A 23120-nucleotide genomic window follows, 5' to 3' on the forward strand; every position below is an offset into this window, starting at 1 on the left:
GCTCAAGTAATCTTCCCATCTCAGACTCCCAAAGTGCTGGGATTACAAGCATGAGCCACTGTACTGGCTATTCTGCTGTTTGGCAAGTGGAGCCTTGCTGATCCTGAGAGACTGCCCATCCCAGGACTAGCTAATTTTAAGTGGTAGCAAAGGACTCCCCTGGGTATGTGCCTTTAATATGCAACCAAACAATTCAGTGTCCATTCCCTTCCCCCACCCCCTTTATCAAGGCCTCACACATGGAGCCACTATCTTCCTGCCATAACCACTCCAGGGTCAGATATTAAGCAAGTAGGGACAGTTCCTAATGAAATTCAGGCCTGTAATCTCAGCACTTTGGGAAGCTCAAGTGGGAGGATCACTTGAGTCCAGGAGTTTGAGGCCAGCTTGGGCAACATAGTGAGACCCCATCTCTACAAAAAAATATAATAATTAGCTAGGCATGGTGGTGTATGGCTGTACTCCCAGCTACTTGGGAGGCTGAGGTGGGAGTATTAAATGAGCCCAGGAGGTTGAGGCTGCAGTGAGCTATGATGGTACCACTGTACTCCAGCCTAGGTGACAGAGTGAGAGCCTGTCTCAAAATAAAATAAAATAAAATAAAAAAGCCAGGCCTAACCCTGCTTAGCTTGCTTACCTTGTCTTGACCATTCTTACCTGCAAAAGCACAGTGAAGGTTCTTGCCCATGCTTTCCCCCAACTCCTGCTGTTTTTCCGATCCTGCTGCTTCCGCATGTGGTCCTACACTGCCTGGTGTGTGCCCCTTTCTTGGGAAGTGTGTGTAGCTAAGTATCTCTTCAATGGCAGTATCTCCTGATCTGTTGGCCTCACCATACCTGAATAATAAAATTGGCCTCTCAAAATGCCACCTCAAACCATTACATGGAAGTTACATTTCCATGTAATTTCTAGAGTACTGGGTACCTACATCAGGCAACATGGTATAGAACCATGGATTGGAGGATGGATTGATGCCAAGGAGGGACTGTTTAGGTGAATTACTAGGAACCAGACATCCAAGGGACCACTGTGTTGGTGGGATCCCAGTGATCTCAGTAGTCAAGACTTTAGAAAAATAGTTCCAGATGCCTTTCTCATTGTTGGACACTTCTGAAAAAGGCCAAGCACAACTAATTGAGGGCCCCAGATATACAAACATTATTCTGTCATTTCTCCAAGTTGTTTGAAGTTTGAAGGAAGAAATGTCTTTCTGTATATTATTTCCCAGTCCTACCTACATCATTTGTTCTTTTTTTTTTCTTTTCTTTTTTCTTTTTTTGAGACAGAGTTTTGCTCTTGTTGCCCAGGCTGGAGTGCAATGGCGCGATCTCAGCTCACTGCAACCTCTGCCTCCCAGGTTCAAGCAATTCTGTCTCAGCCTCCCGAGTAGCTGAGATCACAGGCATGCACCACCACGCCTGGCTAATTTTGTATTTTTAGGAGAGATGGGGTTTCTCCATATTGAGGCTGGTCTCAAACTCCTGACCTCAAGTGATCTGCCCACCTCAGCCTCCCAAAGTGCTGGGATTACAGGCGTGAGCCACGGCGCCCGGCCCATTTGTTTTCTTCATATTCTCAGGCATCTGCATTAACTCTCTTCTCTTATGATCTACGGCATTGCAGTTGTATAACCTCTCAACATACCTGTTTGCCCTTCCCAGTGCCATCCATGTCCCTGCTCTTGGGTAAAATGACACGTGTTTGAAGTGGTCCCTTCTCACTCTGTCTCTTGTTGATCCCTGGAATCACACATAAGCAGTGGTCACTTTCTTTGCAATCTTGAGTTTCCTCCTGACATTTGCCTTCGATGTCATCATGGCCACCTACAAACCTGTTTTTCATCTGCATGTTCTTTTGTCACTTACACTTTCTAAGTTATCTTTGCATAACTGACTTCTGCTTGAGTGTCAGTCACCACCAGTCTGGTCTTTCCTGTGTGTGTATGGGTTTCTCCAACTTGATTATTTGTCCTTTCCTCCCTCTCCTCCTTTAATAGAGGAGCCTCTTAGGGATGTTTTCCTTTTTTGTGTAATATTTTCACTTCTCCATTACCTCTTTCTTGCTTTATTTCTCTCCACTTCCCAAACCTCTACTCTTTGTGGAACTCCTTGCTACAATGCCACCTTCTCCGACATTGTGACTAAGGTCAGAAGTGACTTGGTGCTTATAAATCACAAGTCCTTGTCTTTCTTGGGCCATCAGTAGAATTTTATTGTGTCTAATACTCAATTCGTGAAATATGTTCTCTTTCCTTGGCTCTGTAACATCTTTTTCCTCATTCGTTCCCTCCCTCTCTCCCTTCTTTGTGCAGTCATCCATATCTAGCTGCCCACTCAATGTTGAAATACCTAAAGGTTTTGTCCAAGGCTCTTTTGCCTTGTATGGCCTCTCCGCAGCCTCATCTGTGCCCTTGGCTTCAGTTACCTTCCTTACTTTAAAGGCATTGAAAATAGAATACCCCAGTCTTCAGCAATCCTTACAGCTCTGGACCTGAATTACCGGTTATCTTCTTGCTGTCTTCACATAGATGTTTCAAAGATACCTCATTCTTCACCCGATGTAAATAAGATCAATAAAATGCTTCTCCCTGACTCTGATCCACTTCAGTCTTCCCTCTTTACTACATGGCACTGTTTAGTTACGTTGGCTAGAAATTTCCAACTCAGCATAGTTATCTCAATCTCTTCTTCCTTCATGTACAATCAGAAAGTTGTGTTTTTTTGTTTGTTTTTTTTTTTAACACAGAGTCTCGTTCTGTCCCCAGGCTGGAGCAGTGGTGCGAACTCGGCTCACTGCAACCTCCGCCTCCTGGGTTCAAGCAATTCTCCTGCCTCAGCCTCCTGAGTAGCTGGGATTATAGGTGCATGCCACCACACCCAGCTAATTTTTGTATTTTTAGTAGAGACGGGGTTTCACCACGTTGGCCAGAATGGTCTCAATCTCCTGACCTTGTGATCTGCCTGCCTTGGCCTCCCAAAGTGCTGGGATTACAGGTGTGAGCCACTGCCCCGGCCCCGTCATTTTTAATTCTTAAATATCTCTCAAGTATGTCCACTTCTCTCTACCACCTCTTCCTAGTCCATCCAGTCATCATCTGTCATCTCAATTAGTGTCCTTTTACCCACATTTTCTCTTCAAATCCATTCTCTAAGCTGAAACCAGAGAACCATCTCAGATTTAATAGTGCTCTGCTTCGCCCTCCCTCTGCCCCCACTGCGTTTCCTGAAAACTTTTTATGGCTTCAACTCTTGGGATAAAAACCAAATATGGCCAGGTGTGGTAGTTCACAACTGTAATCTCAGCACTTTGGGAGGCCAAGGTAGGAGGATTGCTTGAGCCCAGGTATTTGAGACCAGCCTGGGCAACAAAGTGAGACCTCATCTCTAAAAACAACTCCCAAATCATTACATGGTCAATCCTTTGGGCTTTATCTGAGCTTTATCTGGTCTGGGAGGTGCCTCATTTACTACCTTCCATCTTGCATAACTTATGCCCTTTCTGTTTTCACTTTGTGTTTCCTTTTTCCCACCTGCCATGGGGCTTTTCCACCACACACTTTGTCCAGTGGTGAATATTTATCCTTCATCCCAGCTACGTCGTAAGCATTCTTTCATAAATATCTGTGTGTGTGTGTGCATACGCATGCATATATATTTAGGTTTGATTACTGACTCCTGACTGTCTCACCAACTAGATTTCCAGCTTCAAAAGAGCACAGATGTTAACATGGATTTTATCCTCATTGTTCCATGCGCATAGTTCCTAGTCAGTAGTAGATATTCAGATATCTGCTAAATGGATACGTGGATGAATGGCCTTAATCATTTTGATATTTTAGGTTACTTACCTCAGGCTTCACGATTTGCTAGAAGTACACACAAGACTCAGAAAAGCTGTTATGGTTATAGTTTATTACAATAAAAGGATACAGGCCAAGATCACCAAAGGGAAAAATCACATAGAATGAAGTCCACATGAAAGCAGGCACAAAACTCTGGGTGTTATCTCCCATTACGGTCACATAGGGACACACTTAATTCCCCCAGCAAAGACGTGTGACAAGATGTTCACAGTATTACAATACAAGCCAGGGAAGTTCACTCAAGCATTCATTTCTGGGGTTTTTATGGAGGGTCATTTACATAGGAATGCAGGGTCCACATGACTAGTCATAGCCATACAGCCCTTGCAAAAAGCAAACATACAGTGTGGCCCAGGGCCTCGGGCATGCAAAATCCAGCATTCACCATGAGGAATACTGTCAGAAGCATTTGAACCAGAGCAAATCCGTCTTGAATAGGGGCTGGGCAAAATGAGGCTGAGACCCGTGCTGCATTCCCAGGAAGTTAGGCATTCTAAGTCACAGGAGGAGACAGGAGTTTGGCGCAAGACACTGGTCACAAAAACCCTGCTGATAAAACAGCTTGTGGTAAAGAAGCTGGCCAAAACCAAGACGGCCAAAACCAAGGTCGTCCTCACTGCCCATTATATCCCAATTATGCATTAGCATGCAAAAAGTCACTCTCAGCAGCACCATGACAGTTTACAAATGCCATGGCAATGTCAGGAAGTTACCCTATATGGTCTAAAAAGGAGAGGAACCCTCAGTTCTGAGAACTGCTCACCCCTTTCCTGGGAAACTCGTGAATAATCCAACCCTCCTTTAGCATATAATCAATAAATAACTATAAGTAGCCTTAGTCCAGCAGCCCAAACTACTGCTCTGCCTATGGAGTAGCCATTTTGTATTCCTTTTTTTTTTTTTTTTTTGAGACGGAGTCTTGCTCTGTTGCCCAGGCTGGAGTGTAATGGCATGATCTTGGCTCACTGCAACCTCTGCTTCCCGGGTTCAAGCGATTCTCCTGCCTCAGCCTCTCGAGTGGCTGGGATTACAGGCATGTGCCACCACGCCCGGCTAATTTTTGTGTTTTTAGTAGAGATGGGGTTTTGCCATGATGGCCTGGCTGGTCTCAAACTCCTGACCTCAGGTGATCCACCCTCCTCGGCCTCCCAAAGTGCTAGGATTACAGGCGTGAGCCACCGCGCCTGGCCCCTTTACTTTCTTAATAAACTTGCTTTCACTTTATGGACTCACCCCGAATTCTTTCTTGTGGAAGATCCAAGAACCCTCTTGAGGTCTGGATTGGGACCCCTTTTCAGTAACAATGTTCTTAGAATAAATTATCTCATCAAATCGATACATGAAGGCCTATGGACTCAGGCTTAAAAATTACTTTTACCAGGCAAAATATTCCAGAAACTCAGAGATTGTCTTCCTGGAGCTGATCAAGGGCCATTTCTTTCTTTAGAATGTATAGCATCTGAGCAACTGAAGCCTGATGAGTTCACACTTTCGTGTATAACCAAAGCCCTGGCCCTAGCCTAGAATCTCTTACAGCAAAACAATCATATTTACTGAGCATCTACATTTAGTATAACATTTATATAAGATATATCAGCAGTATCATCATGAACATGCTGAGCCACTGGAGCAGCTCGTGTGGGGAATGGATAGATTTAGAAACAACAATCCATCCCATAAAGCCATTCATACTTTTCCATATATTTGTATCAATTCAATTACTCATTGTTCTCCTTGATCTACTGTTAATTGTACCTTGTGGTAAACCACCTCCCCTCTCACTACATTGGCTTAAGTTATCCTCCACCTTGCACATCTGGAAAGAGCCAGAGCTCCCTAACAGGACTTCTCCCTCTTGCCCCTCCCATATTCCAATTTCCATAGACTGCCCAGAGTGATCCTTTTAAAACATAAATCAGTCCAGGCACAGTGGCTCACGCCTGTAATCCCAGCACTTTGGGAGGCTGAGGTGGGTGGATCACGAGGTCAGGAGATCGAGACCATCCTGGCTAACATGGTGAAACCCTGTCTCTACTAAAAATACAAAAAATTACCCGGGCGTAGTGGCACATGCCTCTAATCCCAGCTACTCCAGAGGCTGAGGCGGGAGAATCGCTTGAACCCAGGAGGAGAAGGTTGCAGTGAGCCGAGATCACGCCATCACACTCCAGCCTGGCGACAGGGCAAGACTCCGTCTCAAAAAACAAACAAACAAAAACATAAATCAGATAACATCACAGCTCTGCTCAAAACCCCATGATGGTTACCCATTTCACAGTGTATTAGCTATATTTTCTTATTTTCTGCATTCTTGATGCTATGGAATTTGGGACCTTGCCATATAGAGTTAACTGATTCTTAGAGATTGCAAATGACTCACTCTGAACCATGCCTTTTATTTGCATACTAACAAATCCAGAGTCCCCTAATGTGAATCATCTCCTCTGTCTGGCTCTTACACTACAGGAGACAATTTTTTTTTTTTTTTTTTTTTTTTCTCTAATGACTCCAGGGCCAGGTACTAGGCAGACAGGGACAGCTCCTAGACCCCAAAGTCTACCAACTTTATTCAAACCAGCAAATCCTCTTCTGGTTACCCAGCCCTGCCTTTCTTTTCCTGTGGAAAACAATAAAGGATCTGGCCTCTGCTTTCTCCTCTGCTTCTGCTTCTTATACCACCCTGGTGCTTCTCACATAGCCCTGCAGTATGTGTTTTGCCTACTGTTTCTAAAACTCCGTGAGTTGAAAGTTCTTCCTTCCTGGCAATAATTTGCATGTCTGAGTTTCTTATCAGACCATACTGCAAAAAGCCCCAGGTACATTTTTGAACACACAGGAATATATTACAACCTCTCTACGCTGGCATAAAAGACTACACAATTTGTTTCCATCTATCTCTCCAACTTCCATGCACATTCAGTTCCAGCCGCACTAGGCTTCTTGGTGTTCCACAAACACCCAGGATGCTCTGTCAGTTCCATTGTCCTGTGTGTTTTCTCTGAATGATAACACTGTTTCCTGAGATCTCCACTTGATGAGTCTTTAATTCCTCCAAGTCCATGCTAAAACATCACTTTTTTTTTTTTCTTTTGAGACGGAGTCTTGCTCTGTCGCCCAGGCTGGAGAGCAGTGGCGTGATCTTGGCTCACTGCAACCTCTGCCTCCCAGGTTCAAGTGATTCTCCTGCCTCAGCCTCTCTAGTAGCTGGGATTACAGGTGCGCCCACCACCACGGCCAGCTAATTTTTTGTATTTTTAGTAGAGACGGGGTTTCACCATGTTAGCTAGGACAGTCTCGACCTCCTGACCTCATGATCCGCCCGCCTCAGCCTCCCAAAGTGCTGGGATTACAGGCATGAGCCACCACGCCTGGCCTAACTGTCTTATTAGACCTGTCCCAACCACTCTGTATTGCACAACTGGCTTTATCCCACTCTCACTGATTCTTAATCTGCTCTAGTTTGTCTTATCTCCACAACACTCCTAACCTTCTATATTGTTTAGGAGTTTTGGATTATTATTATTTTGTGTGTGTGTGGGGGGGGGTATGTATGTGTCTCCATTGTGACTTTTTGTTTTTTTGTTTAGAAACAGGGTTTCGCTAGATAGCCCAGGCTGGTCTCAAACTCCTGGTCTCAAGCGATCCTCCTGTTTCAGTGTCCTGAGTAGCTAGGACTACAGGAACAAACCCACCAGGCCCAGCTCTTGTATCTCCACTGTTTAGAGCAGAGACTATCACAAGATAGTCAAGTACTTGTTGAGTTAATTAATTAAAAGTTAGTAAATATATAAAAATATATTTTCAAATGGTTATGAATGTCCTAAAGAAAAATAGAGCAGAGTAATATTGGGGTGAGGGACTACTTTAAAATTTTTATTATTATTATTATTTTTTAAACAAACAGGTTCTCTCACTCTGTTGCCCGGGCTGGAATGCAGTGGCACAATCATGGCTCACTGCAGCCTAAACCGCCATGGCTCAAGTGATCCTCTTCCCTCAGCCTCCCGAGTAGCCAGGACTATAGGTACCCACCACCACGCCTGGCTAATTTTTAAATTTTTCACAGAGACGGGGTCTCACTATGTTGCCCAGGCTGGTCTTGAACTCCTGGGCTCAAGTGATCCTCCTACCTTGGCTTCTCCAAGTGTTGGGATTACAGGACCCCACATCTGGCCGGAGGAGCTACTTTAGATTAAGAGATCCGCAATGGAGCCCAGGAGTTTTGAGAGGAGCTGGGCAACACAGTGAGACCCCATCTCTACAAAAAATAAAAAAAAATTAGTTGGGTGTGTTGGTGTGGGCCTGTGATCCCAGTTACTCAGGAGGCTGAGGTGAGAGGATCATATGAGCCTGGGAGGTGGAGGCTACAGTGAGCTATGACCCTGCTACTGTACTGCAGCCTGGGTTACAGAGGAAGACCCCATCTCAAAAGAAAAAAAAAAGAGTAAGAGATCTGGAGAGGCCTCTATGAGAAGGGAATGGTTGATACAAGCTGAGACTCATTACCTGGACCACATGTCTACAATCCAGGTGGCACTGGCTCAACACTGTATCTTTTACATCATCCTGCAAAGTGCCTTCCCTCAGCTTCTCTAAGAAGTATTTGTAGAGTGAATGTTGAGTGGATTTTATAATGATGCCGTGAAATCCCCATGGTCTCCTGGCACCACTGTAGGACTGTTACTGTAGGACTGCTGGGTCACCCCTGGCTGTTAAGGCCATTTCCCTTTCTCTTCTCTCAGCAACCAGCCTATGGCTTCAGGGGAAACTTCCAGTTCAAGACTGAAAGTCATGGTTTTGGCCCCGAGATGTATTTCTGCTCCTGACTCCATGAGAACAAGACAGATTCTACAGGGAATGAAAGGAGAGGCTACAAGGAATGAAAGGAGAAGGAATGAAAGGAATGAAGGGAGAAGGAATGAAAGGAGAAGCTGACTGGAGCAAACACTAGTTATGAAAGGATTCCCTATGAAGTGAGACTTGAGATGAAGAGGAAGCAGCAGATTCCAGATGAATTTTAGGGTTGGAACCCATATATTACCTTCGTAACCAGAGAGCCTGGTATTCTTGATTCTTCCACTATAGACCACTGATGTGGTTTGAGAAGAGAGTACAGAATGACACCACTTTGAACAATACCCAGAGGCATAAATTGCTCCAAAGCTTTTTATCAGGCTTGACCGGACACGGTGGCTCACACCTGTAGTCCCAGCACTTTGGGAGGCCAAGGCGGGTGGATCACATGAGGTCAGGAGTTCGAGACCAGCCTGGCCAACATGGTGAAACCCTGTCTCTACTAAAAACTACAAAAATGTAATCCCAGCTACTTGGGATGAGGCAGGAGAATAGCTTGAACCTAGGAGGCAGAAGTTGCAGTGAGCCAAGATCACGCCATTGCACTCCAGCCTGGGTGACAGAGCAAAATTCCGTCTCAAAAAAAAAAAAAAAAAAAAAAATCAGGCTGTTTGGGTTCCCAAACTGTTTGACATTTGTTCTACCTCAGGTTGGCATACCTCCACATGTTTCTTTCCAGGCTCTCTGCTTGTCCCCTCAGGCAGTATCTCTGGATCTGGGTTCTGAAGCTGGGAGTGGGAACAATGGCCCACTTCTGACATCCTGCTTTGAGGTCTGAGTGCTCAGTGGTAGTGGGTGGCCAGTGGCCTCATGTCTTTTCAGCTGCCCTGTCATGGTACACTACTACAGACTTTCAGTGGGGCAAGTGTGATGAATCCCCAGTACTCAGCATCATGATGCCCAAGGAAGGGCCTTCATCTCACCAACACTGGATGGGTGGAGGAAGGGAGCTCCTGCCTCTGGGGCTGCACTCACTAGGGATTTAGCCTCAGCAAGTTTCTGGTGGCAAGATAAGAAATGCTGACATCCTACCCTGCTGGGAAGACAGCCCTCTGTATGGAAGCTGAGAGGGAGAGCCCTGTGTTCTTGTCTGCAACACTGTGGAGTATAGTTTCCATATCATTGAACTGGGAGGGCTGAAGGAAAGAGATAGTCTTGGTTCAAATACCACAGACTCTCACAGTTCCTACAGAAGGACAGATTCTCTTGAATAAATATTTTTTCATTTGATGTATATCTTTAGGGCTATCTCCAGAGACATGACTTTTTTTGTTTTCATTTTTGTTTTTAATAATTTTCAACAGTTTTGTTGGGGAGTAGGCCCACAGAGCGCCTTATGCTGTCATGCCAGAAGTCTCTCCTTGCTTTTTTTGTTTTAAACTTTTTATTTTCTGACAATTTTAGCTGTAAAGAAGCAAAGATATTACAGAGTTCCTATATAACTTCATGCAGCTCCACCTCATGTTAATACTTCACAAGCCTATGACATATTTGTCAAAGCTAAGAAATTAACATGGTATACTACTACTACTACTAACTGAACTACACACTGTATTTGGATTTCACCAGTTTTTTTCCACTAATATCCTCCAGTTGCAGGATCCATTCCAGGACACCACATTTCAGTTAATCATCTCATCGCTTTAGTTTTCTCCCATCTGTGACAGCTGCTCTGTCTTTTCTTGTTTTTCATGATCTACATACTTCTGGAGTACTCATAATGCAATGTCCCTTAATTTGCATTTGTCTGGTATTTTTTCATTATTAGTCTAGAATTGTGGGTTAAGGGGAAGAATATCAGATTGGCATAGTGTCCTCCTTGTATCATCACAGTAGGTGTTACTTCATGTCAAGATGACTAAAATGGGCCAGGCGCGGTGGCTTACGCCCTGTAATCCCAGGACTTTGGGAGGCCGAGGCGGGTGGATCACAAGGTCAAGAGATCCAGACCATCCTGGCCAACATGGTGAAACCCCGTCTCTACTAAAAATACAAAAATTAGCCGGGCTTGGTGGCGTGCAACTGTAGTCCCAGCTACTCAAGAGGCTCAGGCAGGAGAATGGCTTGAACCTGGGAGGCGGAGGTTACAGTGAGCTGAGATCGCGCCACTGCACTCCAGCCTGGGCGACAGAGCGAGACTCCGTCTCAAAAAAAAAAAAAAATTATATATGGAAATGCTTTCGCAGGCAATACTTTCCCAGGAAATATTTTCCACAAGCAATACTTTCCCAGGGAAGGCAAAATGATCAGGGAGGCCAGAGAAAGACCCACCCATTGCAGTGACACTGAAAAGTTCAGGCGGCTGCGGCTGCTGTCGTGAAGAGATTTTTTTCCAGCAGTCCTGTCAGCTCTCAAGTTTCCCCTTTTGGGGGAGGAAAAAGCTCCCCATGTCCCACGATCCTGTACATGCCTAACCCTGTCGCCCGGAGCCATCAGCAAAGAGTGCAAGGCAGATTAATCCAAAGACAATAGCAGTTAACATCCCATGGTGCCAAACCTGTTCTTAGCCAAGAGGGACTTTACTGAGAGGGGTCTCTAACCCCCTAAATCTTAGAAGGGACTCTAATCCTCCTAAGTTGGGCCTCTAACCCAAGGTCAGTCAAGCGTCCTTGCCTTTTATTAAGAGGGGCCTCTAATCCACTCTGCCTTAGGAGAGACTCTAACTCCCCTAACTTGAGCATCTATCCCAATCCCATTCTTTACCTGGGTACCCCACCACTTACCCAAAGTCATCCAATCAGTGCTGCAGTCTATTTCCTTTGAGTCAGGGGGGTCTCCTCAGCATTGTCCCTTTTGTGGTTTGCGAGAAAAGTGTTACCCGACCCCACCACTTACCCAAAGTTAGCCTTTGGGTCAGGGGTTCCTGCAGTATAGTCTCTTCTGTAGTGGCCAGGAATGTGTTACAGGAAAGGGGTCCCAATCCATATCCCAAGAGAGGGTTCTTGGATCTCGCACAAGAAATAATTCAGGGCGAGTCCACAGTGCAAGTGAAAGCAAGTTTATCAAGAAAGTAAAGGAATAAAGAATGGCTACTCCATAGACAGAGCAGCCCCAAGGGCTGCTGGGTGCCCATGTTTATGGTTATTTCTTAGTGACTTGCTAAACAAGGGGTGGATTATTCATGCCTCCCCTTTTCAGACCACATAGGGTAACTCCCTGACATTGCCATGGCATTTGTAAACTGTCGTGGCACTGGTGGGAGTGTAGCAGTGAGGACAACCAGAGGTCACTCTTGTCACCATTTTGGTTTTGGTGGTTTTGGCCAGCTCCTTTACTGCAACCTGTTTTATCAGCAAGGTCTTTATGATCCGTATTTTGTGCTGACCTCCTATCTCATCCTGTGACTCAGAATGCCTTAACTGTCTGGGAATGCAGCCTAGTAGGTTTTAGCTTCATTTTACCCAGCTCCTATTTAAGATAGAGTTGCTCTGGTTCATATGCCTCTGAAAAAACCATTTAAATTTAATTATAAGAGTCTGGCCAGAGTGGGTGGCTCACGTCTGTAATCCTAGCACTTTGGGAGGCCGAGGCGGGTGGATCACCTGAGGTCGGGAGTTTGAGACCAGCCTGAACAACATGGAAAAACCCTGTCTCTACTAAAAATACAAAATTAGCCAGGCGTGGTGACGCACACCTGTAGTCTCAGCTACTCAGGAGGCTGAGGCAGGAGAATCGCTTGAACCCGGGAGGCGGAGGTTGCAGTGAGTGGAGACTGTGCCACTGCTCTCCAGCCTGGGCAACAAGAGTGAAACTCCATCTCAAAAAAAAAAAAAAAAAAAAAAAAAAATTTAAGAGTCACAAATATGTGAAAAAGAGAATGATGTCTTTATCAATTTTCAAAAATTACTATTGCCAATGATGAATAACAGTGTTCCTTGCACACTAATTTAGCCAAAAATATTTCTCCAAAAGTACCGCATCGTGTAGGAAATTGACTCCATCTCCATTCCTTGACTATTTTCAATCTCAAAATTAAATCTCTTGGAGAGTACTTTCTGCACACCTTTCTATTTCCTTAACCATATATATCGTCAAACCATTGAAAGCTGGACTTTATTCTCTCACTTTCATAGTCATGAAAAGAAAAAAAAAAGTTACTGATGGGGACTCCTAAGACTTCGCATAATATAATCTTTGCATAGTCTAGGATTGTTAAAATTCCTAACAAGACTTTATAAACTCTCCTGTCTGCAACCAGTTAATGCTGGGTTAGGCCAGGGTTCCCCTCTTTCCCGTCACTTATCCATCTACGCTCATTCTTTTCATAGCCTCACCCAATATCATGACTTGAAGTAACAGTTTACAGTAATAACTCCCAAATTTATATATCCACGCTCGAACCCTCTGCCAATGTTGAATCATAGGTTGAGTATATGGCACTACGCTTTGTGGTCTTACTGACGTTTCAAACTGATCATGCTTGAAATGGGAGTACTGGGCTTCCCTGCAAGCCTGCTCCACTAGCAGCCTCCCCACCTCAGGGTACGGGAAGTCCACACGTGGCGAACGCGAAGCCTATTACATCACCCGGAAGTCCCTGCATCCTACGAAGGCTGGGCCCGGCCAAAGGAGGCCCAATAGAGGGCGGTCTGTCCTTTCCCAGCAGGCTGGGCACACTGTCAGGCGTCCTCCTTTGGGTGGCTATTTTAACTGCTCATGTATCCTTTTCTTCTATGAAAAGATCCAGAAAAGAGGCAAAGCAAGCGAGAAGTCGCGGGCCCAGCCCACAGCAGGGTAAGCACCTTTGTTCGGGGTCTGAATCGGGGCGAATATCCCCGCCTCCTGACCTCGATTTTCCTGAGCTAGAAGGCACCTTTCGACCCTCCGACTTGTGCCTATACTAAAGCGGTGGCCCTAAGACGACGCGGGGGTTCTGGTGCGCACTTACGTGCAGTCGGATGCGCTGGGTGAGTTCCCACACCCGGTAGATGTAAGGGAAAAACTGCATTACCCAGAAGGCACTGCCCCTTGCGTCGGCCGCGGACTCTGGGCCATTGACGACCCAGGACAGGAGAGTTTTCTGCGGGCCCGGGCGGCGGAGGCGGGACTTCCGCTTCTTCGTGTGACGTCATCTCCGTGGGCCGGTTTGGCCCTGAAACAGTGTGGGGCCTAGAGCGCTGGGTGGGCGCGTTCTGCGGCCTGAGCAGGGACGGGTAGTGAAGCGGTTACGCCCCTTCTTCGCGTCTTGGCGGGAGCCTGACGCCCCGCTTCTCCCCTAACGAGGTGTCCCACCGGCGCCCGCCGAGGCCTAGGCCTCCGCAGCCGCCCTCCGTCTCCTCAGCCCCGACGCTGCGCCTTGGGCCTTGTGCGCATTTTTTTCGGGGGAAAACTGAGGCTCGGAGTGCGAAAGTCAGCCGAGGTCGCCCCGCCCAGGACAGAGAAGGGCCGTGGTCGGCTGATCCGCGGCATTCCCGGGATGGCGGCGGCGTGGATGGCTCCGGCGCAGGTGAGTGGACGAGGTTTCGGCCTTGCTGCTGCTGTGCTATTTCTAGAGGCCTCGTGGGCAGGCTGGAAGCCAAGACAGCCACAGGATTTTTCTTTGTCGCCATCGTTTATTTAAGAGAAATGGCCGTGGCTTGTCATTTCCTTTATCCGCAGTCCTGCAACAGTGTTGGCCTCTGATAGGTGTTCAGACCGTGGTTGAAGGAGTGATGCTTCCTTCTAGGGATCTCATCACACTTCCCCTAAATCCAACCTTCTCTGTTGCCTGCCAGCCCGTACCCCATCCACCTGGCCAACCACCCCTGACCTTGTCTGTTTGCATTTTTCCCTGGTCCTTTGCTCTTCAGAGCCACCAACCTGACCGTGCAGTCCTCTTCCATTTGCCAGGCTTTCTCCTTGCACTTCCTTTTACTTCCAACACTGCCCCTGTAACTTTGCAGGGCCTCCCTTTCACATCCTTTTGGCATCTGTCCAGGTGTCACCTATTTGGAGGTGCCTTTTTTGGCAATTCCGGCTAAAGTGGCACCTTACACCCTTGCCCAGAGTCTGGTATTTTTGTGTAGATAATCTGATGGTATTAAAGAAGCTTGTGGATTTGAGTTTGTCAAGGATGTAATGGGAACAAAGAAAAATAATTGCAAAGAATGATATTAACTGTCATTGAGTCCTTGCTGTGGGCTGATCGGTGAGTATTATTTAACCCTCAGTTCGTTTAACCCTGAAATTTTTTTTTTTTTTTGAGACGGAGTCTTGTTCTGTCGCCCAGGCTGGAGTGCAGTGGCGTGACCTCGGCTCACTGCAACCTCCGCCTTTTGGGTTCAAGCGATTCTCCTGCCTCAGCCTCCTGAGTAGCTGGGACTACAGGTGTGCGCCACCACGCCTGGCTAATTTTTGTATTTTTAGTAGAGACGGGGTTTTACCGTGTTGGCCACGCTGGTCTTGAACTCCGGACCTCAGGTGATCCACCCATCTGGGTCTCCCAAAGTGCTGGGATTACAGGTGTGAGCCGCTGCGCCCGGCTTAATCCTAAACTGTTTAGAATTAGGTTCTGTTGTCATCATTGTTTTACACAAGAGCAATTTGAGGGTCACATACGTCCAATTACCTGCCTTACATCACTGTAGCTCTTAAGTTTCTTAAGTCAGAAACTAACAACTGGTGTGTCTACCATCATAGCCTGTGTTTTTACCCTCTTCTTTACCCGCAGTGGTTAGGGAGGCCTGGGGGTGAGACCTAAAGTAACCTTTGTAAGATGAGGCCTCCTTCTAGCCAGTGATCTTGGGCATGAGGAGTCATGGCCTTTCATACTGGTGGAACTGTGTAGACTTAAAAAATGGTATATTGGTTGTTTAAGGAGTTCTCAGGGGACCTGTGTGGCTTCCACGGTGGTTTTATATGTGGTTCCCCTTACTCCCTTACCTGCTGACATATTCTGAGAGGGCACGTTTGTATGGTTATGTTGCTGAATGTACCCTCCTACTCAGCCAGGATAGATGTAATCTCCAGATGGGCCCATATTGTCATGGCTACAACCTGCTGTGCCCTCTATGACTCTTGTTGCTTGCTCATGGAATCTTCTGGCCTCAGGGATACCTGCTAGTAGGACTTAGGTAGAAAAGGAAGCGATGGCTCATTGTGAATTCTCCCTGGAAGCAGGTCCAGGCCCTAACACCTGATCAGGTGTCACCACCTCAGGTGATTCTTTGGTGAGGTGGATGATGATGACTACACTTCTCTGCCCTTGTCCATGGGAGTGGCTGAAATGTATATGTGGATTTGAAATGCTTCATTCTCATTAACTGCATTAACTTTGCTAATAGAGAAATGTCAGGTTACATAATCAGACCAGAGGGCCCTGGGCTTAAATCCTGCCTCTGTTGATAAGACCTGTGACTTTGGGCTGGGCTTGGTGGCTCACACCTGTAAACCCTGCACTTTGGGAGGCCGAGGTAGGTGGACTGCTTGAGCCCAGGAGTTCAAGACCAGCCTGGGCAACATGGGAAAACCCTGTCTCTACAAAAAGTACAAAAAATTAGACCGGCGTGGCATCATGTGCCTGTAGTCCCAGCTGTGCAGGAGGCTGAGGTGGGAGGATCACTAGACCACAGGAGGTCAGGGCTGCAGTGAGCCGACATTGTGCCACTGCATTCCAGCCTGGGTGACAGAGTGAGACCATCTGAAAAAAAAAAAAAAAAAAAGAGAGACATGAACACATGAGACTTTGGGTAGACTGGTAGAGCGGAGGGTAGGACTGAGGCCCAGGTCTCAGGTCCCTGAGTGTGACATAGAGATGATGATGGTAAATTCAGATGCTGTGGCCTTTGCCTCAGTGTTTGTTTGTTTTGTTTTTTTTACAAACAGTTTTTCTTTCTTTGTTTGTTTTGATGGAATCTAGCTCTGTTGCCAGGCTGGAGTTCAGTGGTGCCATCTCGGCTCACTGCAACCATCGCCTCCGACGTTCAAGCGATTCTCCTGCTTCAGCCTCCCGAGTAGCTAGGACTACAGGCACACACTACCACACCCAGCTAATTTTTGTATTTTTAGTAGAGATGGGGTTTCACCTTGCTGGCCAGGATGGTCTCAATTTCCTGACCTCATGATCTGCTCACCTCAGCCTCCGAAACTGCTGGGATTACAGGCATGAGTCACCGTGCCCAGCCTACAAACAGTTTTTCTTTAGTTCTTTTGACTATTCTTTGTTTTGGTTTTTTTTTTTTTTGAGACAGAGGCTCGCTCTGTTCTGGAGTGCAGTGGCATAGTCTTGGCTTACTGCAACCTCTGCCTCCCAGGTTCAAGCGATTCTCCTGCCTCAGCCTCCCTAGTAGCTGGGATTGCAGGCTTGTGCCACCACACCTGGCTAATTTTTGTATTTTTAGTAGAGATGGGGTCTCACCATGTTGGCCAGGCTTGTCTCGAATTCCTGACCTCAGGTAATTCATGTGCCTCAGCCTCCCAAAGTGCTGGGATTACAGGCATGAACCACCGTGCCCAGCCTTGACTATTCTTGATGAAGTGGGAAACACGGTTATATTGACCTGGAAATGGAGGCTCGGCGAAATGAAATGAGGTCCCCAAGGTCACATAGCAGGCACACGTTGATTTCAGGAATTTGGTTTTAAACCTCAGGAGTCTGGCTCCTGAGCTGGGGAGTTTCAGTCACTTTACCATGGCATGTAAACCTGTCAGCATGAGGCAGGCACACAGGGAGGATTGGTAAGACTCAGGTACTGTTCCTGTTATTGTTGCTGGTGGTGATGTTTTTATTATTATTATTTCCCATTCCTCTAATATGTCAGAGCACTTACTGTCTGTGCCTCTCAGTCCACTTGGGATTGTCCTAACCTTATTTCTGTGTCAAGTTCAAGTGGCTTCCTGCCTAGGAGGCTTTATTTATTTATTTATTTTTTTTTTTTTTTTTTGAGACGGAGTCTTGCTCTGTTGCCAGGCTGGAGTGCAGTAGCACGATCTCAGCTCACTGCAATCTCCGCCTCCCAGGTTCAAGCAGTTCTCCTGCCTCAGCCGCTTCTGTCTCCTCTTCACTGCTGTAATCCATGCAAGGCAGTGTCCACATTCCCCTTGATCCTAGCACAGATCTTGGCCCTTTGGAGGTGCTTGGTGATTTGGCCTTTGATTCTCTGTGCATCTTTTGCAGTGCTGGAGTGACAGGTTCTAATCCTATTCCACAGTTGCAAAGGAAACATTACTGGTTCTGTTTGACTTTTCAGGAGTCTGTGACCTTCGAGGATGTGGCTGTGACATTTACCCAGGAGGAGTGGGGGCAGTTGGACGTGACCCAGAGGGCCTTGTACGTGGAGGTGATGCTGGAGACCTGTGGGCTTCTGGTCGCACTGGGTAAGGCCTGTCCTCTCCTCTCCAAAATCAGGGGCACCAGAAAGCAGCTTCATTCTGGCCTTCATCCTGGCTCCAGGCCTGGCTAGTGGAATAGGTCTTGGGAGCCAGCCCTCCTGTTTCCCAAAGCTTTACTCTATTTTTTTTTTTTTTTTTTTTTTTTTGGAGACAGAGTTTCGCTCTTGTTGCCCAGGCTAGAGTGCAATGGCGTGACCTTGGCTCACCACAACCTCCGTCTCCCTGATTCAAGTGATTCTCCTGCCTCAGCCTCCAGAGTAGCTGGGATTACAGGCATGTGCTCCCATGCCCAGCTAATTTTGTATTTTTAGTGGAGAAGGGGTTTCTCCATGTTGGTCAGGCTGTTCTCAAACTCCCGACCTCAAGTGATCCACCCACCTCAGCCTCTCAAAGTGCTGGGATTATAGGCATGAGCTACCACGCCCAGCCTCATTTTTTTGACTCACCTTATTCTTCCTGATCTCTTTGTGTCTTACTTAGAAAGGGTTGGCTACGAAATATAGTTTGCTTTTGGTCACAGCCAAAGGAGAGGGATGTGTTACCAGGAAATGGGATGTTTTGTAGAACCCAAAGGCAGGATTTGCAGCCAGGCCCCCTGTGGCACTAATACTGGTTCTCTGGTGCTGGCTTCCCTTTATGGGTCTGCTCCTGTCACTGTCTTTTCATAATGGCTTTTTCTGGCTCAGCTATTGTGTGGAACGAAGTGACCGTCTAGTCTTGTTCTCTGAGGCTCACACATTCCTTGGCACTACTACTTCCTGCATATTTTTGTTGTCTCTCTGTTGATACTCTTCTCACTTAATTCTCCCAGCATCCCCATCGTCAGTGAGTAAGGATAATAGGGCCATTGCAATGAACACCTCAGAAACTTAATTAATTCAGTTTAAGAGATAAACCTTCATTGTGAGATGCTGTTCGTTGCATTTTTTTTCTTGATAAAGGTTCTTTCTTTTGTGATGTGTTGATTTTGATGTTTGTGCAAACGTCTGTATGTGGCCAAATCGCTATTTGGAGTTCCCTCCCAGTTTTTTATTTTTCAGTGGTTCATGAAATGTCGAAGTGTGGAGTCACCACGTCTACCCCTCACTCTGCTGCCCTGTTCCCTTAGGATTGAGTTCTTCCGCTCATGTCTCCCATTCTTTATGGCCTCCTTGTTTTGAGACTCCTGGCACCACACGGGGGTGTTCTTCATTTCCTCTGAGCACAGCACTTGGGAGACCAAGGTCTGATGCCTCAGAGTCCAATTCCAGCTCTACTTTTTGTCAGCTGTGTGTTCCTGGGCAAAGTACTGAACTCCTCTGTGCCTTAATTTTCTTTTTAGAATTTTTTATTTCTTTATACCCATGCCAGTGCAGAAAAGTGCCTCAATTTTCTCATGGGTAAAATGGGACAATATGTGCCAAAAAAGGCATATGTTTGTTTCATTGTACTTTGCTTTACTGCACCTTGCAGTTACTGTATTTTTAGAAGTTGAATGTTTGTGGCAACCCTGAATTGAGCAAGTCTGTCCCGCACCATTTTTCCAACAGCATGTGCTCACTTTTTGTCTGTGTCACGTTTTGGTAATTCTTGCAGTATTTCAAATGTTTTTATTAATATTATATCTATTGTGGTGGTCTGTGATCAGTGGTCTTTGATGTTACCATTGTAATTGCTATGGGGCACCATGAACTGCACCATGTAAGACAGCTTTATCGATAAATGTTATGTGTGTTCTGACTGCTCCACTTACTGGCCATTCCCTCTCTGTCTCTCTCCTTGGGCTTCCATATTCTCTGAGATACAACAATAATGCAGTCAAGTCAATTAATAACACTAAAATGGAAGCCAGATGCCTCTAATCCCAGCTACTCCGGAGGCTGAGATGGGAGGATTGCTTCAGGCCAGGAGTTCGAGACTAGGCTTGGCATCATAATAAGACTCCATCTTTTTTTACTTTTTGAATAAGCTATAACTCATATGCTGTGTTGTGCAAAAATCCTAAGAAGTCCAGGCCAGGAGTGGTGGCTCACACCTGTAATCCCAGCACTTTGGGAGGCTGAGGCGGGTGGATCTCCTGAGGTCAGGAGTTTGAGACCAGCCTGGCCAACATGGCAAAACCCCGTCTCTACTAAAAATACAAAACAATTAGCCAGGCGTGGCGGTACACACCTGTAGTCCCAGCTACTCGGGAGGCTGAGGCAGGCGAATCGCTTGAACTCAGGAGGCAGAGGTTGCAGTGAGCCGAGATCGTGCCACTGCACTCCAGTCTGGGCGAAGAAGGAGACTCTGTCTCAAAAAAAAAAAAAAAAAGTCCACTCACTGAATTTTTGCTTATGTATAAACCCAAGTAACTACCACCTACGTCAATACATAGGCTATCTCCAGCTCCTCATCAGGGTTTTATGCCCTCGATAGCTTCTTTGATTCTATTAGCTCATATTTAGACTTCATCAGCACAGATTGGTTGGCTGTTGTTGAACTGCACAGTGTGCTCTCTGACATATCTGTCTTCTTTTGATCATCATGTCTGTGTTATTCTTTTCAGGTGTTTATATACAGTCGGAGTTGGTTCATTCTCAATATGTTGTAGTTTCTTATTGTATGTGAAACTGCCATTCATTTGTCCATTACCCTGCTGATGGATGTTCCTGTTGTTTTCAGGTTTTGGATATGTTGCTGAGAGTATTATTGTTCATATTTTCTGGTGGATGTAAATACTGATTTCTGAATTTTGTGTTAACAGTAAATTCTGTTAGAATATACTCATGTGTACATATCAGGTCATGGAGTAGGTTGTATATTCAGCTTTCTTTTTTTCTTTATTATTTTTTGTAGAGATGGAGTCTCACTATGTTGCCCAGGCTCATCTTGAGCTCCTGGCCTGCACTGATCTTCCCTCCTTGGCCTCCTAAAGTGCTGGGATTATAGGCATGAGCCACACTGTGTGGGTGTGTTCAGCTTTAAAAGAAACTGCCCAGCAGTTCTGCAGAATGTACCATTTCACTTTCTGACCATGGACATGTGAAAGTTTCCATTGCTCCACATCTTCATAATCACTTGATAACATCATTCCCCTTTGGGAGGTCTAGGCGGGCGGATCACTTGAGGTCAGGAGTTATCAGCCTGGCCATCATGGTGAAACCCCATTTCTACTAAAAATTTAAAAATTAGCTAGGTGTGGTGGCAGGTGCCTATCATCTGAGCTACTCAGGGGGCTGAGGTAGGAGAATTGCTTGAACCTGGGAGGTGGAGGTTGCAGTGAGCCAAGATCACACCACTGTACTCCGGACTGGACGACAGAGCGAGACCCCATCTCAAAAAAACAAACAAACAAACAAAAACCATCATTTCATTTTACTGTTTGAGTCCCTGTGGTAGGTTTCTCTATATCACAGCACAGAAACCATTGTAAGGTCACTCCTTTCATTCCTAATTTTCAAATACAACAGTGACCATAATGATAACTGATGATGGCCCACAATTTACCGATCTCTTATGTAGTGTCTAGCACTGTGCCAAGTGCTTTATAGAAATTTTCCCCTTTTTTAAGAGACAGGGTCTTCCTCTGTTGCCCAGGCTGGAGCGCAGTGGCACCATCATAGCTCACTGTAGCCTCAAACTCCTGGGCTCAAGCAGTTCTCCTACAGAGTAGCTGGAACTACAGGCTCATGCTACAACGTCTGGCTAATTTATTAATTTTTTTGTAGAGATGGGATATTGCTATATTGCCCAGGCTACTCTTGAACTCTGGGCCTCAAGCAATTCTTCTGCCTTAGTCTCCCAAATGTAACGGGATTACAGGCATGAGCCACCGTGCCCAGCCAAGAATTTTCCTATTTAACCCTCATCACAGCCTATGAAACAGAATCTGAGAGTTTCTGTTTTTCAGATGAGGAAGTGGAGACTAGGATCAACTAAATCATTTCTCTGGCATCAGCTGACTTGGTACAGGCAAGATTTGAACTGAGATGTTCTGACTCCAGAGCTACACTCTTAACCTCCCTTCAATATGAACTCACGATTCAGCACAGAGTTTTCATATTTTGTGCTTGAGCATTGGGCCCTCTTAGATTCTCTTTCTCTATTCTCACTGGGCTTTGGTTCTCTTTTTACTCTGATCTTCACTTTTATGTTGGCTTCATCAGTTATCTCATAGCCCATCCTTTTTACTCTTACATACTCTCCAAGGCTAATCCACACATTCTTTTTATTTATTATTATTACTTTTTTTTTTGTTTAAGAGATGGATCTGGCTATGTTGCCCAGGCTGGTCTCGAACTCCTGGGCTCAGCTTCCCGAGTAGCCAGGATTACAGGCAGTACCTTTCAGATTGTGTCTTTTTCTAGTGTTTTCAGGTTATTGTTTCTCAGGGTTGTATTGAATTTCTGGATCAGTTTTGAGAGAATTGATAATTTTATATTATCAATTTCTTCATTCAGTTAGATCTTTATTGTCTTGAAATAAAGTTTTATTATTTTCTTTTTCAAGATCCAGTTGTTTGTTAGCCTTTTCGCCTACCTTTCACCCTGACAGTGGATTCTATATGTCTACCAGGATTCTGTTCACCCTCTGTCCTAGGAGCTCTGTCCTAAGAGTAGCTGTGGCCATCACTAGCTGTCCCTCAGGCAGAATCTTGAGCATCCACTTCGTCTCCGCCCCTTCCTGTCTCTGAATCCTGACCAACCTTAACCTCTTATGGGACTGCCTCCTCTCACTGCAGTCCTCTGGATTCGCTGAAGACTCTGTGTCTTTGTATATTCTATGTCCTAAGGCTAATATGTCCTTCTAACTTTAAGCTCATGAAGCATCCTCTCTGGGAAGCCTCCTTGACCTCTTCCTGTCCCTGCCCCATCTAGGCTACATTAAGTGCCCCTTCCCTGGCCTCTTGTAGCTCCTTGACATGTTCTTGAGCAAGCTTATGATAGAGTGTCATCATTATGATGTCCACCTAGTCTCGTCTTGACTGTGAGTGGGGATCTCTATTCCAGACCGTCTGTACTCTGCTTGAGCTTCTCCCTCTGGGTTTCTCTTTAAAAATTTCAAGAGTTGGCCAGGCACAGTGGGTCACGCCTGTAATCCCAGCACTTTGGAGGCAGAGGTGGGCGGATTACTT

At 45.9% G+C, this 23120-nt stretch overlaps 1 protein-coding gene and 1 long non-coding RNA gene across 4 annotated transcripts in view; one reads left to right on the top strand and one right to left on the bottom strand.

The window, feature by feature from the left end:
* Window positions 1-3894: 3894 nt before the first annotated feature.
* On the bottom strand, window positions 3895-13742 carry LOC117976895 (uncharacterized). The gene is made up of 2 exons (XR_004667724.3): window positions 13605-13742; window positions 3895-4411 (listed from the first exon to the last, which is right to left on the bottom strand). It is a non-coding gene; the product is annotated as an uncharacterized LOC117976895 (long non-coding RNA).
* Window positions 5921-23120, top strand: part of ZNF460 (zinc finger protein 460) — a 35972-nt gene continuing 18772 nt past the window's right edge. Inside the window, exons 1-2 of one of the 3 annotated variants that reach the window (XM_008969769.6) lie at window positions 5921-13450; window positions 17884-18010. In XM_008969769.6, the coding sequence (XP_008968017.1) occupies window positions 17977-18010 (34 nt within the window). In that variant the 5' untranslated portion in view covers window positions 5921-13450; window positions 17884-17976. Of the gene's footprint in view, window positions 13451-13759; window positions 14163-15438; window positions 18011-23120 lie in introns of those variants that run through there. The other 2 variants (XM_008969768.5, XM_034944247.3) reach the window with 2 other exon arrangements.

This window comes from Pan paniscus, chromosome 20, assembly GCF_029289425.2.
Source record: "Pan paniscus chromosome 20, NHGRI_mPanPan1-v2.0_pri, whole genome shotgun sequence".
NCBI classification, from domain to species: domain Eukaryota; kingdom Metazoa; phylum Chordata; class Mammalia; order Primates; family Hominidae; genus Pan; species Pan paniscus.